At 37.8% G+C, this 15,586-nt stretch overlaps 1 protein-coding gene across 2 annotated transcripts; it reads left to right on the top strand.

Annotated features, from left to right (window-relative positions):
* Positions 1-3,906: 3,906 nt before the first annotated feature.
* Positions 3,907-10,898, top strand: kmt5aa (lysine methyltransferase 5Aa). 2 transcript variants are annotated; one of them, XM_026173078.2, is made up of 7 exons: positions 3,907-4,162; positions 5,776-5,929; positions 6,115-6,403; positions 7,481-7,568; positions 8,744-8,803; positions 9,085-9,275; positions 9,903-10,898. In XM_026173078.2, exons 1-7 carry the CDS (start codon positions 4,154-4,156, stop codon positions 10,111-10,113), a joined length of 1,002 nt encoding a protein of 333 aa, XP_026028863.1. In that variant the 5' UTR covers positions 3,907-4,153; the 3' UTR covers positions 10,114-10,898. The 2 variants fall into 2 exon arrangements, with proteins under 2 accessions (XP_026028863.1, XP_026028862.1); XM_026173077.2 differs by lacking the exon at positions 3,907-4,162 and adding an exon at positions 5,059-5,200.
* Positions 10,899-15,586: the final 4,688 nt, after the last annotated feature.

Here is a 15,586-nt window from a genome sequence, read left to right as displayed (position 1 = left end):
ACAGATGAACAGCCATATGTTTCATGAGAACCATGAAAGAAAATGTTCTATAGTTCAGTACTTTGAGTATAAAAGAAGCTGGAATAAACAGAATTAGCAAAGTAGACATAGCAGGTGGTATTACACCTTATAGTGGAACAAAGCAGCTTTAAAAATTTGGGCAACAGTGGATATAATTATGTTGTTCAACAAATGGACAGTTATTCAAACAAATGGACAGCTATTCAAACAAATGGACAGCTATTCAAAGGCTGTTTTCTTGTATTTCCGTCAGTGTTGATGGTATACTTGCACATAAACCACTATATTGGACACTGATGTCTCACTCCATACCCTGCCACCCACTGGTCGTTTAATGTTACTATAGATGTATGACGTGTTTCATTGTAATTATTGTTATTTAACCCTGTCATGCATGAATTATGACAATCAATCAGGATTTTGTTTTTAAAGTATTTTATTATTATTTTATTTTATTATTTTTATTATTTTATTCATCCCTAAAGATGAATACAAATTCTTAAGAAAAAAATCCTGATTGAGGTTGTCATACTTCATGCATGAAAGGGTTAAGGGCAACTCCAGGGCAGTTGCACAAGTTGTCATCAAGTGCAGAATATAACAAGGTGATGCCCTGTCCCTGCCGTTGTTCTGAATACGCTTCAACCCCCGAAGCCAGCTCTTTAGTAAGTGTGGATTTGATAGATTTAAGAGTGGAGTGACTACTAGTTACCTCCTGTACATGGATGATTTGAAGATGTACACAAGAAGCAAGCAAGACATCGACTCACTGATCCACTTCACCAGGATCTCTATTGTGGACATCAGGATGTCACTTGGACTAGATAAGAATTGCCAGAATACACACTAATGGTACCAGCTACAAATACCAGGGTATCCTACAGGCAATTGGGAATCATGATGAAAATTAAAGGTCAGCTACAGCCAACTGCCTTGAGAATTATGGAGCATCCACAAATACATCAGGAATATGGACCCAGAGATGAGCTATTACGAAAATGTCTTAGGTAGCTGGATGAGATGGAGGAACTATCATGGAAGACATATCATTGTACCATTCACAAACAGAGGAAGTGGCTGACATTAGGAAATATTACCAGTGGAAGAAAATACAAAAAAGGCTGTGGCCTAAAGAGCAACACAGAGGCTCTGATAATAGCAGCACCAGAACAGGCCTTAAGCACCAGATCCACAGAGGCAGGAGTCTATCACAGCCAACAGGACCCAAGTTGCAGACTATAATCAAAGGTCCCCAAGAAACAGTCCAGCACATAGTACCAGGATGTAAGATGCAAGCTTGGACAACATACACTAGACACAAGTGGGAACACACAGCTAAGGGTTTTTGAGAACTGTACAGAGCAGAAGACTGTTGTGATAGAGTGGCAATCTCAGTGGACATCAACATAAAATGTAGGAGCACAAGAAAATAGAAGAAAAGAGGAACCGAGGCCTGAAGAAACAAGTGGAGCAGATGTGAAAGATTAAGTCCAAAGTCTCCCCAGTGGTAACAGGAGCATGAAAAGCGCCAAATCACAAAAACAGTTACCTCAAGGCGCTTTTTATTGTAAGGTAAAGACCCTACACTGATACAGAGGAAACAATATAAACACAAATCTTCAAGAGTGGCTCCAGTAGATTCCAGGCACAACATCAGAGGCCTCTGCTCAGAAGAGTGAAGTCCTAGGAACACCTAAGATGCTGTGCAATACCTTCAAACTCCCAGGCCTCTGGCAGAGGACCCGAGCTTGAGGAAGCATGCAATGCACTCATGTTTTCTCTATAAACAACTAAATTTTCTGGTTTCTTTAGTTAATGTAAACATATAGAGTGAGTAAACAACAGATTCCCTTTCCTATCATAAATTATGAACCAGATTCAACTCTTTGAGTCATTACAGCATGGTGCTGCAATGGTTGATACTGTAACCTCAAAGCAAGATGGTTCTGGGAGAGAGTACTGTACGGCTGTCTGTTTGTCTGAAGAAACAATTTTGAGTAATATATTTTATGAATGGTCATGGAGAGAGCTGTACAACACAGTTTTTATTTTTTTCACTGTGACAGCTTACAACATCACAATGACGCCATAACAGTCTGATGTAATCATATTGTAGCAAAAGCAGGCTGGCGTCAGCAGTAATACAAACAGCATAAAACATCAAAGCTTTAGCATAGCCCTTGTCCATCAGGGGGCCCTGCACTCTCTGAGTGCTGTTGTTTATAAAGCTACTGTTTTTATCTTCATTATATCAGTGTAAAGAGTCAGATTTGGTGTCTATACAATCATTATGATATGTTACAGCTTTGGCAATATTTTGGGGATTTTTCACTCTACTGGTATCCACATACCTTATGACAGATATCAACACAGAAGCCATGTAGTGTTATTCAGTTATGAAAAAACAGTGGCTTTATGTATTGTACTGAATTGTATTATAAAACCCTTTGCACAGAGGCAATTGTAAGTGTGAGTATTTTAAAAATGTGACAGTTAAGTGAGATTTCCGCTAAGCTAAGAAATAGCACATAGTTTTAATTTCAATCTTTTGCCCCTTGTCCTGTAATTTTTTTTAATGTTTAGCAAGTAGACCTAAACTGATTTTAGTAAACACAGATACTCAATAAAGAAATAAATGATATTAAAATGTACAGTGAATGTACATTTTATTATTATTATTTTTCTTATTAATTGATATATGCGCACATGATGACTGACATTTACTTTTGGTACTTTGTACTAAGCTGTACATGAAAGATTTTGAAGCAGAAATTAAATCTTGCCTATTTCTAACGCTATAGCTTTACTCTTAGACTCTACTGTTGCTTTGATTCACAGTTACAAATAATCTGTATTTTTCTTATACTGGGCCTTTGTGATACACCTCAGTTCATTATCTGGTATAAACGGGACATTTGAGTTTTCTAAATTTTAAGCCAATTTTCTTCTCCCACTCTCAAACAGATGCTCTGAAAAGCAAGTGGGTGTGGCTCCTTTGCCTCAACAGTGAACTCACCATATTATGGATATCATACTTTGGCATAATAAAAATTAAAGAACAGAAAATAAATCTGAAAAGAAAAACTGTCTTTGGATTACAATAGCTGTACACATACTGATCTGAGAATCTGAAACTTTGCCCATGTTTAGTATGACCATCTGCTACTGTAACAGTTATGATATGTGTTATGAATATTGAATCTAATTCAGTTCAGTTCAGTTTTATATACCACCAAATCACAACAACAGTTGCCTTAAGGTTCATTATATTGTGTAGTGGAGGGAAACGGGACAAAAGATGAGGGGGGGGGGGGGGGGTAACCAGAGATTAATAATAACAGACATAATTTATAACCAAGAACTTATTAATTAATTAACTAAGAGGTCCTCTTTAATATAGCTTTAGCTTTGTTTATGGAAGACTTGCTCAAAAGAGTGGTAGTCTACCAATTAAAAGGGCAGAGGCCTCCAGTCCCCAGACTGAGCCATACTTGGGCAAGGTACTCAACCATCAGAGTGTGTGTATGTGTGAATGTTAGAAAGCAATTAGGCATAGATAAATTACCCTACAGTAGAAAGTGCTTTGAGTGTTCAACTGGGTAGAAGGCCACTATTGAAACACAAATCCATTTACAAACTTACAGTCTGCACTGGTGCCCTCTGAGTGTTGATAATACAGTACCTACACAGGCTTACTGCGTTAAAATACCAGTTAATTTTAAAAAATAAGACAACATGGAAGCCTGGAAGTGTTGGTTTGTTTTGCGCGGCAGACACTAAAGGTATCGAAATGTTGGCTAATAAAACCAGAGAAAACGTAAAGACAAAACACACAATAATTGTACTGTCGCTGTGGACCTGCAGGGGGCGCCGGAGCTCCTCCACACCTCTCCTTCATTTACAAGCAGACAGGAAGATGGCGGAGCGGAGCTGTGGAGGCTGTATTGGCTGAGCTGCTGTAGGTTTAAATGCAACAGAAGGGCACGCAGTCACCGTGGAAGCGGCCGACGTGAAGGGACATCTTTCCCTTGTAGGAGCAGGGCGAGGTTAGCCTTTTACTGGATTTTCTGTTCGTGTTTTTCTCTAATCGAGAGGAGAGTGCCGAGCGAGGAGCAACGAAAACAAGTCGGACATGAACGGGGTAAGTTTGCTTGTTTGGTCATCGCCGTCGAGCCTAACTGTGGTTAAATACGGAGAGCTAGCTAAAGTGGGATAACTCTTGAGACTAAGGTGCTTGTCGGTGGAAATGTGTTTAGTTAATACTTGTAGCCCAGTTGGGTAGCATTTTTTTCTGTAAGTTAGTGTCGTTAGACTCGCTACAGAGGTGCTGTTTTGTTGGGGAGTGCTTGTTTTGGCTACTGAAAGCTACATGCATGTGTCAGGCAGCCGAGGACACGGCAGCATTTTCTGATGTTAGAAGAGATCGAAATACGTGCATTTGTATTTCTATTTTTGAGCGGGGTTTATAGATTAAAATCAGTTCCGTGGTTTGGTTTGAATGGATGTGATCGGGAGATAATGAGTCAGGAGGCCTATCTGTGCCTTGACTCTGGATTTAAAGGGGCTGACTGGGGAGTGTAGGTGGGTGTGGATCCAGCGTGGTCCCCTTTTCCAGGCCCCACCCACAACACTGGTGGAAAGTAGCGACTGTTTTGTACTGAATGAAATGATAAGATTGAGGAGAGCTATTAAGGAATCAATGAATATAGAAAAATAATTACACGCATATGTAAATAAATGTGTGTGACAAATTAAAGGAAAAGCTGAACCTCCTACCTCTACAACGAGGCGATCCGCTGCGCGTGTCATGCTTTGGGGCCATTTATGATGGATTTGTTTAGCTACACTTCTTCTCGACAGAGGATAAGATCACTCAAGTGTCTCACCAGAAAGAGAGCACCAATTTGTTTATTTGGTAGTTCAATGAAAGGCTTCAGTTAAGAGTAATGAAAAAATGCGTTGACTTCTGCAGTTTTGTCTTGTTATACAATATTGGAAATTTCTTTAAAAAACTAACAAAACACTAAATTTTCGGAAATATTTGTGGGTGTTTTCTTGTTTGTTTGTTTTTGTACTACTCTGAACACTAATGTGGCCCTCGAATGAGATGACAGTACCAGCAGTGACCCACAGCTCATTTAAGTTTGAGACCCCTGCTCTAAATGAGCACAAAGTTACTGTGAGTGATCACCTTCGTCCTATGTTGAAACATTCTGCCCTGATAAGAATGCTAATTTCCAGGATGACAATGCTTCTGTCCTGAGGGTACAAGGTTCACTGAAGGGTTTATTTAGGATGAAAGTCATGTGGGTCATATCTTTTGGGTTTCACAGTCTTCAGATCCCAAGTTAATCGAATACCTGTTTGTGATTTGGGTCAGACCTATGAGAGTTCTCTCTAAATATTAAATGAATACATTTCTTTTAGAAAACTATCTATCATTTGGCACCCATCTTGATATTTTATTATAATGATTATAATATTGTCTTTCCTGTGTGTATTCTAGTGTTTAGACATTTCATTTACATTTAATATGCAAATCAAGCTCTAGATTTTCAAGTGAAGTAGTTTAATAGAATTACCACAAAACACACCCCAATCTGACTGTTTTCACCGTGACAAAGTAAAAGTGGCTGTTGATCTTATCCCTTCCTGTTGATTGCATCATTTCAGCTTCATTCCTACAGAAGAAAACAAGCTACATCTTATCAACAAATTATCTAGAGAGTGATCAAGCTTTCTCTCCTTTCACAGGACACTGTATGCAACAGCCATTCATTCGCCCTCTTAAGCTGCACCAACTCCATATCATCAGTTCAAGATGAAAAGCCCACCATCAGGTTGACACAGGAAGGAAAGTGCTCTCCAGTTTTGTCCTTGCAGAATGATGTCCAGAAGCCAGGAGAAGGTGAGTATGTTTACTCCAGTTCTTCAGTTTGATCGCTAGCAGAGGAGAGCTGGTTGAACAGTCCATGGGACAGTAACTGAATCCCTGTTAATATATATATCATGTAAAAATTTCCAGTGAGAGAAACTAGAAGCACAAGATTTGTCTGAATCTTAAGGATGATGTTTCTCTCCATTCACTCTCAGGAAAGACAATGAATACCATCAGCACTCCAACGAAAGACCCAAAGGCAGCTTTCACAGAGATGGAGAACAGCTACAGCCAGTGTTCACCCTGCTGGTCTGATGAACAGCCATCACCTCTGCAGCTCCACTGCACCGAAGCCTACCTTTGTTCTCATCCTGAACTCTCCCTTCCCCTCAGCAATGGCTTAACTCATACTCCCCTACATGCCAATAATGGCGGCGCTCTCCATGGCCTCCAGAGGAGGGGAGCCCGGGTCAAGGTCATAGGAAAGAAATCCACTCGAAGAATGTATGTGTTGATTACTGGTGCATTTTTACGACCTTTCCTCATGGTACATGCAGAAGAGTGTGCCCTCATGCTGCCTTTTGTATACAGGAACCATACATAGTATAAATGTCATGTTCATACCCCAGATACCATGTATGGATAAGGTGGTCTGATTAGGTTTTGGAGCACCTTTGTAAGTGAATTTATATCTTAATTACTACATTTTCTTGTAAACACGTTAACACACAAGAGCTACACACATGGACACTATATAAGGAATATAGTTATAGTCTGAACTCTTTTGCATAATGTATTATATGTGTTTTTGGTGACTAACTTGGACATAATGTTAGACTTTTAAAATATTTGGTCTAAATCTTCCAGTGCTTTCTTGACTAGTGGTAAGCCAACTAGCTGTGACTTAGTTACTTAGAATATATGTGGTAAGTTTTAGTCTGGTAATGTTGGTTGATGAAGAAATGTAAAAATTGACAGTTAAATTACTAAATCAGCCCTGGTAGCTTGGATGAACGAGCCAGTCTTATCCACTCAAGGGAAATTTTGCTACAGAAAATCCTAGACCTTACAGTTGAAGAGCCTACAAGGACTTGGCTAACCTTAGTTAGAAGAATGTTGGCTCAAGGTCAGATTTGATCTCAAAAGCCAAGTGATCCATTAATAAACTGAATGTCTGTTGACTGTAGTTTTTCACTGACAGCCAAATTTCTGTTTGGCTAGATGGGCTTAATTTGATTAAACAGACTTTCTTCTGGCTAATCTTGATTAATAGACTAGTGTTTAATAGTATAATATTATACTATAATATTATATTATATAATAACAAGTTAAACCATCACCACCGAGTGTCTAAATGTGGTTAGGGGAAGGCTTTTCAGTTGGAAGGTCAGTAGTTTGATCCTTGGTCCTCTAAATCCAAAGAAAACTTTTTTCCCTTTTTGGCCTGAATGAATATGGCACCTATCCATGAAGGAGTTCAAATGCCTCTTGGTAATAAATGGTGCAGTGCTGTAATAGCCTATCATTAGGCTGAATGGGTATAATAGTTGTTGATGTTGCAATGTGTTTTATTTACTATAGGGCAGGAGGGGAAAATTCCCAAAACCGGAAAGTTACTGACTTCTATCCAGTAAGACGAAGTTCAAGAAAAAGTAAAACGGAGCTCAAGGTAAGAAAAAAAGTCTATTTCATAATGTACTACAACATATGTTATAGGTAGTTAGGCATAGGTGTTCATATTATTCGATATTGAAGTGGTTTTATTTGGAGAAGTGGGAAAAGTATGGGTCTTATTAAAGTGTTTGCCCTCAGCCAAAACCTGTTTTGTCTTTGTGACAATTATGTGCAACTCCCACCCCCACTCCACACTTTGACACAAGAGCAGGTCTGAATTGTTTGTGGTGTCACTGAATATCAGAGTAAGGGCTGAAAATAGCTGATATAAAAAATGTTTTTAAATGTATACAAATCACCATTAGAAGATATTCTCTACAAAAGCATATCTGAATATGAGTGTTTAGTACCTGTAGGTAAGATGCAACATACCAGAATCTGCTTTTAGTTTATAGTGTACCTGTATTTGTAGGCTATGGCTGGATACATTATGATGATATAGCCTTTTTGTGTGTGTTTGTTAGTTCTTGTTTTTTTGGTTGATCAAAATTTGTGAACAATAACTGTCAAGCAGAACAGGAAGTTGGAGTCAGAAGACCTTAACTGATTGGTTCTCAGACTGATGAAAGTGTCACTGCTAAGTAAAAATTTTCTCGAATGGAAAATTCTGGTGGACAGTTTCCACAAGTGCAGATTTTCTAAGAGTAGATAAAGTTCAAAGGTGGAGTTTTGACCTTAGCTGTATCTTTAAGAATGCTCATGACAAAAGCTTTGTCCTAACATATACTCTCATAGCATGTTTAGTATTGCCAAAAACATTGTCTTTATGTTTGCACTTGTGTGGTGCTCTGACTGTGTTTGAGGGAAATATACTTTTTATTAATAATGTGGATGTACCGTGGGGGTAATAGTTATCTGAGCCCTGCTTAAATTATAAGTTTGCTCACCTACAAAATGAACAGTTTCTAATTTTTATGGTGGTTTTGTTTTAATGGAGAGAGACTTAATATTTATCAAAAACATAAAAAAAAAAATTGATTTCCGTTGATTTGTTATGGAATGAAAGTATTTGATCCCCAAGCAAAAGATGAGTTGGCACTTGATAGAGAAACCCTTGTTCGCAAGCACTGCGAGAGATCTGGGGGTTAAATAACTATTACCCCCGCTGCATGACTCTGTGTATGAAGAGAAATCTGGTCTGGCCTGTTTCATGTTCCATTTTGTTACCAGTGCGAAGAAAAGAAGCTCATAGACGATCTCATTACAAGTGGAATAGAGGAAGGAATGGAGGTACGTTGAATTTTCTTTGTTTCTTCTTTCTTCATCTGAAGGAAAAATCTTATTGTCATTGTAAATGAGGATTTACTGTAGACCTTTAAAAAATCCTTACATTTTACTCAGTCATGTTCTCATACAAAAATGTCTTATTTTAAGAATTAATTTGAATATGAAGCCCGCAAAAAGGCTCAGAGTGACCAAATTCAAATTGTACATTGTTCATATGTTTACTGAAGAACCTTTACTTTGCCAAGCTGTGTCATCACAGAAAGCCTCTTGTACTGTTTTTGTAGGTGCAATACATAGAAGGAAAAGGGAGAGCGGTGTTTGCCACTCGGTGTTTCCAGAAAGGCGATTATGTGGTGGAATACCACGGAGACCTGCTACAGATCACCGATGCTAAAAAGAGAGAAGCCGAATATGCTCAAAATCCAGCAACCGGCTGCTACATGTACTACTTCCAGTACCTCTGCAAAACATACTGGTAGGAAGAAAAGACTTCTCTGGGATTCTATGAACACTCATTGGACATTTTGGAATTTGTGTTATATTAAGTTATGAAACCAAAGCCACCAGTTTGATAGGACAAATTATTAATTTCAATTTTTTTGTTTTATTCTTTTAATGAAAATGAAACATTAGCATAGCAGTTAATATGGTCACTGAAAACAATTCAGTATTTAATGTGAAAATGTAAATGCTGTCTTGCGAACATATTGTGTATGTGGGACGATTGTGGCTCAAGAGTTGGGAGTTCGCCTTGTAATCGGAAGGTTGCCGGTTCGAGCCCCGGCTTGGACAGTCTCGGTCGTTGTGTCCTTGGGCAAGACACTTCACCCGTTGCCTACTGGTGGTGGTCAGAGGGCCCGGTGGCACCAGTGTCCGGCAGCCTCACCTCTGTCAGTGCGCCCCAGGGTGGCTGTGGCTACAATGTAGCTTGCTATCGCCAGTGTGTGAATGTGTGTGTGAATGGGTGGATGACTGGATATGTAAAGCGCTTTGGGGTCCTTAGGGACTAGTAAAGCGCTATATAAATACAGGCCATTTACCATGTATATTAAACAACCTCTAATACGAACACCAATGTAAATGTATGTGTTTCTGCCAACAGTGTGGATGCTACAAAAGAGACTGGTCGAATGGGTAGGTTGATAAATCACAGTAAAAATGGGAACTGCCAAACCAAACTCCACGACATCAACGGTGTCCCTCACCTCATTCTCATCGCCTCTCGAAATATTGACGATGGCGAGGAGCTGCTTTATGACTATGGAGACCGCAGCAAAGCTTCCATCGCTGCTCACCCCTGGCTTAAATATTGATTAAGAGGTCCAGAGAAAAAGTAAAGGGAAACGTACAGTAAGACTTGTTTTTTCATTAGCTAGTGTACAAAAGGCCTTAGAAACAGAATGTGTACTATTTTTTTTGTTTGTTTCAATAATGAGGAAGCTGGGGTGTGTGAGGGTTTAGTAGACATTTATGGGTCCAGGTCATGGGGGCTGATTGGGTTCATATCACATTTCAACTAAGGTCCATCTGCCTTGTCAGATGTTATCTGTACTTTTTATTTATGCGTGTTTCAGAAACATTCTTTTGTTTTGCAGCACATTTGTTTTGTACATTTTGTATTACCTATAGAGTAGTGCTTCTACAGCATGCAGGTAGTAGTTGATGCTCTGCATTTTTATACAGCTTTTTTAATTAGTACGTAGATACTTGGCAATACTTGTATTTGCTCCCCTTTTTGAATCAGCAGAAACTATGAGATGCAAATTACAAACTCTTTTTAGATATGTATTCTATTCAAGGGGCATCTATTTTCAGCAATCGGACCTCACACTCATTGTTCCGTGGGGTAGAATAGTTTATCACATTCACGGTTTATTTGGCATTTCAGGGTTTTGGTTACCAAAAAAGATCACATGTTTTGACACTGGATGAAATACTTTGTGTTGATCATGGAAAAGATTACATTAGAATATGGAAATTACTGTTATGAATGTTTATTTTTTAGCATAGATTGTATTTTATAATATTAAACATGCCATATACAAAGAGTTAGTATGTGGTAAATTTTAAAAATTAAAACGAAAAGTATCTGGGAAAACCTACAGAATATTCTGTGTGACTCGAAGAGATGATTCGCTCATGCAAGTAATAGTTTCGGTGTCTCTCTCTAACCTCAATTGGCACACACGATTATCTCATCTGTTTAGTTTCACTTAATTATAACTTCTCCCACTGATGACGACACTGTCTGTGGTGCTGCACTTTGTAAATATATTTATTTGCTTGCTGTTACAAATCCAAATATTGTTTCAAAAGAAATACTGTGACATTTTGGGAATTATGTTGTATTTTTTTTTTAGTTTTTGCTGAGACTTAATGGGAAGATTGATCAAACTCTCCTGTCTATGCAAAATGTCAATCTGATCACCTTTTTTGAGAGCGGACACCTGAGCTTAAATCCAATGCATTATACTTGCAGTTGCATTAATTTAAGAGGGGAGAGAAAATGTTGATGGTTAGGCTAAAATGCAAATTCTCAGTTTTATTCATAAAGGTTTTATCAGACAGATTACACCCGTTGCCTTAAAATTAAACTCCTAGCTGAAATATCATTTTGAATTTTTGGACTATCAAATCTGTCATTACTGTCAATTATAGAGAAGTTGTGTCATGGTTTGAAGAGCCCAGGGGCCAGGGGAGGTCAAATCTGCTTATTACTGTAATATAACACCACTGTTAGCATTATTAGAGTATTTGCTTCTGAATGATCGCTTAAACACACATCTGGATGGAGAATAGTTTAAATTTGCTTTACTGGTGAAACTAAAGTTGAAAACCAGCCAGAAGGGTGTGTGCTCTTGTAATGAACAAGGTGCAGTACAGGTACCAATGAAAGAGTTTGTTTATGTGCCAAATCTTCACAATTTTTGGTAAATATAAACTGTGATTCAGTTCCAGTATCAGTAGATTCCTGTTTCAACATACAGACATCATAGTCTTATTGAACCCACAGTAAAATGGGAAAATGAATGTATTTTAAAAAATACACACAAGCAGTTTTTGACTGTGAACTCCATTAGTTTCTATTTACGTACACATATAAAACAGTCTCACAACAACTGCATGGCTTTTCTTCTTAGATGTTCCAAATTTATTAGCTCAATTGCCAACAGATTTGCTGTTGTTGCATATATATCCATAATGAACAGTGCTTATACAAATCAGTGGACAACAAAAAGCCAACTCGATAACAGCTGACCCCTTCCTAACAGTGTAGTGTGTTATAAATGGGTAAAGCTCAACAAGTTAAACATCAGAAACACAATCAGGCTTGGTTACACACAGTGTTAATTGGCAGCTTAATCCACATTTGGTGTTCTAGTGAGGACAGCACAGGATTAGATCATGCATTTGTGTTTATGGTAATGAACAAACATGTCACCCAGTCCCACAGTCTGACGCACTTATGTTCTTGAGCAGTTTATCAGTAACAACAGAACTCTGTGGTACAAATACAAGTAGTTAATTAACAGCATAGTTCGTTGTTTGTTGTGGGTTATTCTGCAAGTGTGTGAAAATGATGATAGAGTTCAGTTCCAGTTGGATGAGTTTAAACGTACTCAAGCTGCCACTGATGCTTTTCATCGCACTGATGCAGTGGTTTTAAAATGGTGTACACATGATCTGCTTACCCATCGTTTGTAGTAGTAGTTCAGACTTATACTTTATTTGGTTTTCATTTATTTTTATTTTGTGTAGTTTTAATTATGGTTTTAGTCGGGGGGATCCATCGGGGCCTGTGTTTAAAGACACAGTGTTACCAGATCTCAGAAAAAAAAGTGTGACAAACAGTGTTTATGTGGGACAAAGTAGGACAGGATAATGCAGGGAGGCAGTCCAAGATATCTGAAAGCAACTTTTCTGGCTTTCTTGCTCTCTTGTAAATACAAGAAGAATAAAAGGAAACGGAAGCTGCCCTTCTTACTAGCGCAAATTTAAGACAGTTGGGATACACAAATGCATACTGTGCCACCTCACACCATATTTTCTCCTGTGTGAAACTGAAAAATAAATTTAAAAAAAGACATGTCAATTACTCAAAATATACTGCTGCAAAGCTTGTTATGTTTTGGTAACTTGAACTGATGGGCTAAGCTTCAGTTGACTATAATAAACGTGTGCTTGATCAAAGCCATACTTTAGAAAAGTGTGAACCAGTCAAAATGTGGGGCATTGTCTCAAGATGTGGGACAGGAGGACAAGGAATGAAATTGCAGTGCAGTCCCACATGCAGAGGGCATCTGGTCACCCTAGCTCTTACTTATTGTCTAGTTGAGAGTTCAAGAAGACTAGCCTAGTTTCATGCAAAGACTGAAAGTGAGAGAAACCATGTATGACCTGTGGCTGCTTCCAAAGGTCAAGCCCACAGACTGGCATGTTATATATTGTGTTGACTCAACCTTGCAAACATTTGTACCTAAATAACATGTGGTCTAATTCAGCTTTTTCAACCGTAACAAGTTAATCATGAATTAAATAAATTGAAATGCTGTCATTTAATTTAGACTAAAGCTCATTTAATTCAATTCAGTGAGTGGCTAAGCTTAGCTAGCTCTTTTTTTTTTTTTAAGACATTAAAAAAAAATTATTCATTACTTTTCTTCACCAATTTTACCAAGCCTAATAAACTCAAACTATTTAAATACATTAAAGTATGTGATATATGAGGTAGCTTGTACTCATGAAACCATGAAATCCATTATAGAGACAGGCACCACAGCCAAGCTTGACTAGCAATTTTAGCCTCCTAGCTTTTAGAAGGATGAATTCATTCCCCTTGTAAGTTGTCCTGTGTCCTGTACACATTACTGAAGCTTAAAACTTGCACAAAACAAACTAAAAGTTCTTCTAGAATCAAGTCTGCTATCTTGTTTTGTTTTTGGGTGTTTGGCATGGTGCCATATTTCTCTTATAAAATCTCTACTTAGCTGTAACTAACTAACTAGGTACATGTTGTTTCTTTTCTGTTTCATAGTTATTGTGATTTTTTGTTTTGTTTTGTTTGCTCATTTCCCCAAAATTACACTCTAAAATATCTTTGTGGTATATTTTTTTAAAATTTATTTTTATAGCCAGGCTACTGTTTCCCTTGTTTCCAGCCTTTCTGCTATGCTAAACTAAGCAGTTCCTGACAAATTCATGTTAACTGTACAGATATGACTTGTATTGATTTTTCTCAGCAAAAATCCAAATGAAACACAATTTCCTAAAATGTTGAACTATTTCTTTAAGCCTTTTATTTTATTTTTTTAATTTCTTACCTGATTGTAGCAGCTTTGTTTAAAAATGACCCAGCTAAACAGTATATTGTACCTTTTGCACCAATTTCTCTACGTTCTTATTGTCTGTACAGCTGTCGAGGTTATGGAGATTTCCAAAAGACAACAACAAATCCAGCTCTCTAAGTTATTCTTAAAATATTCAGTATATTTAATGTTTGGATTTCTGTTCTTGTTAATATTATTTAAATGCAAAAGGAAAAAACAAAAACAACCCAGTGTTAATAATAAATAGCCCAGTCACGTGTATCCGACGAAGTACATCTTAAGTGATGCACTGTGTTTAATACATAAGGATACACCTTCCTCTACTCCCTCTACCAGTAGCATTGTGTATGAAATGTTTTCATATGAGCCTTTCTTGACAGAGATATTCCACTCTGGATTATTCCCTTGTCTATGTGGAACTAATGCAATAATAGTTGAGGGGCAAAACAAACCTGTTGGCTGTTTTTTAGGGCATGATAGAGCTTTGCTGTTGTAGCGCTGATTAAATCTTGATGCTGGGGTTTTAGGCATTGTTTAATAAAGATGTAATATGCAAATTAAACATCTTGGGCATCTGATTTGTTCTTCCATTAAAAGAAAGAAGTACGTTAATGCTTAAAACTGTTTTGAATAAATGAGAATTCAAAAAAAAAGATGGGAAGAACTCTTTTCTACCATGAGGGTTGTTGTATAGTTTGTTCACCAGAGGGCACTCTGCACCACGCCATCTGTCCATTTAGGGTTGGGGCTGGATCCTATCTCAGGTGTCACAGGGCGAGAGTTATAGTACACCCTTGACAGGTTGCCAAGGTCAATTTAGAATCACAAATTCCACACGGCAAAACCCCAGGTTGGAATCAAAACGAGACCAGGACTTTCTCACTGTGAGGCGACGGTATTAACCCCTGTACCACCATGCTATCATCATCTAATTGAGATAAATCATATTTCTTCTTGTCACAACTCTCCACACTAACCCAGCATCTTAAATAAATAAATAAAATCATCCTTTTTTTGGTGAATTGGACGACTACTGCTGTGCTTTCTGTTATGTTTCATATTTAGTCTTCTTCATATAGACCTGATTTCTAAATTGTTACATAAGTGCAAAAGGTGATATATTCTGTACAATGGAATTTCAACCAAATACACTGCTTTGTGCCTTATGTTTAAATTGAGACAGAGGAAAATTAATGTAGTTAAACTTTTCCCCCACACCAGTTATTTTACCACACTGGATGTTCTTTGTTTACAAATGTATGTTCCCTTGCCCATTTCCTTTTACAATTATGAACAAATCAAACACTTGAACGTGACTGCGATCTGTTATGCAAGTTAGGAAAAACAACAACAAAAAAAAAAAAACACGTGCAAAAATGTCAAATATTACAGATTTTTATTACTGGTGTGACATGTTTGAATTTCATAAAGCACTGATCCATTCAATATATCTCTTAAA

Source organism: Astatotilapia calliptera, chromosome 7 (genome assembly GCF_964374335.1).
Source record: "Astatotilapia calliptera chromosome 7, fAstCal68.1, whole genome shotgun sequence".
NCBI classification, from domain to species: Eukaryota; Metazoa; Chordata; class Actinopteri; order Cichliformes; family Cichlidae; genus Astatotilapia; species Astatotilapia calliptera.
Note: the sequence above shows the minus strand (reverse complement) of the source record. Positions and strands in the feature narration are given on the sequence as shown.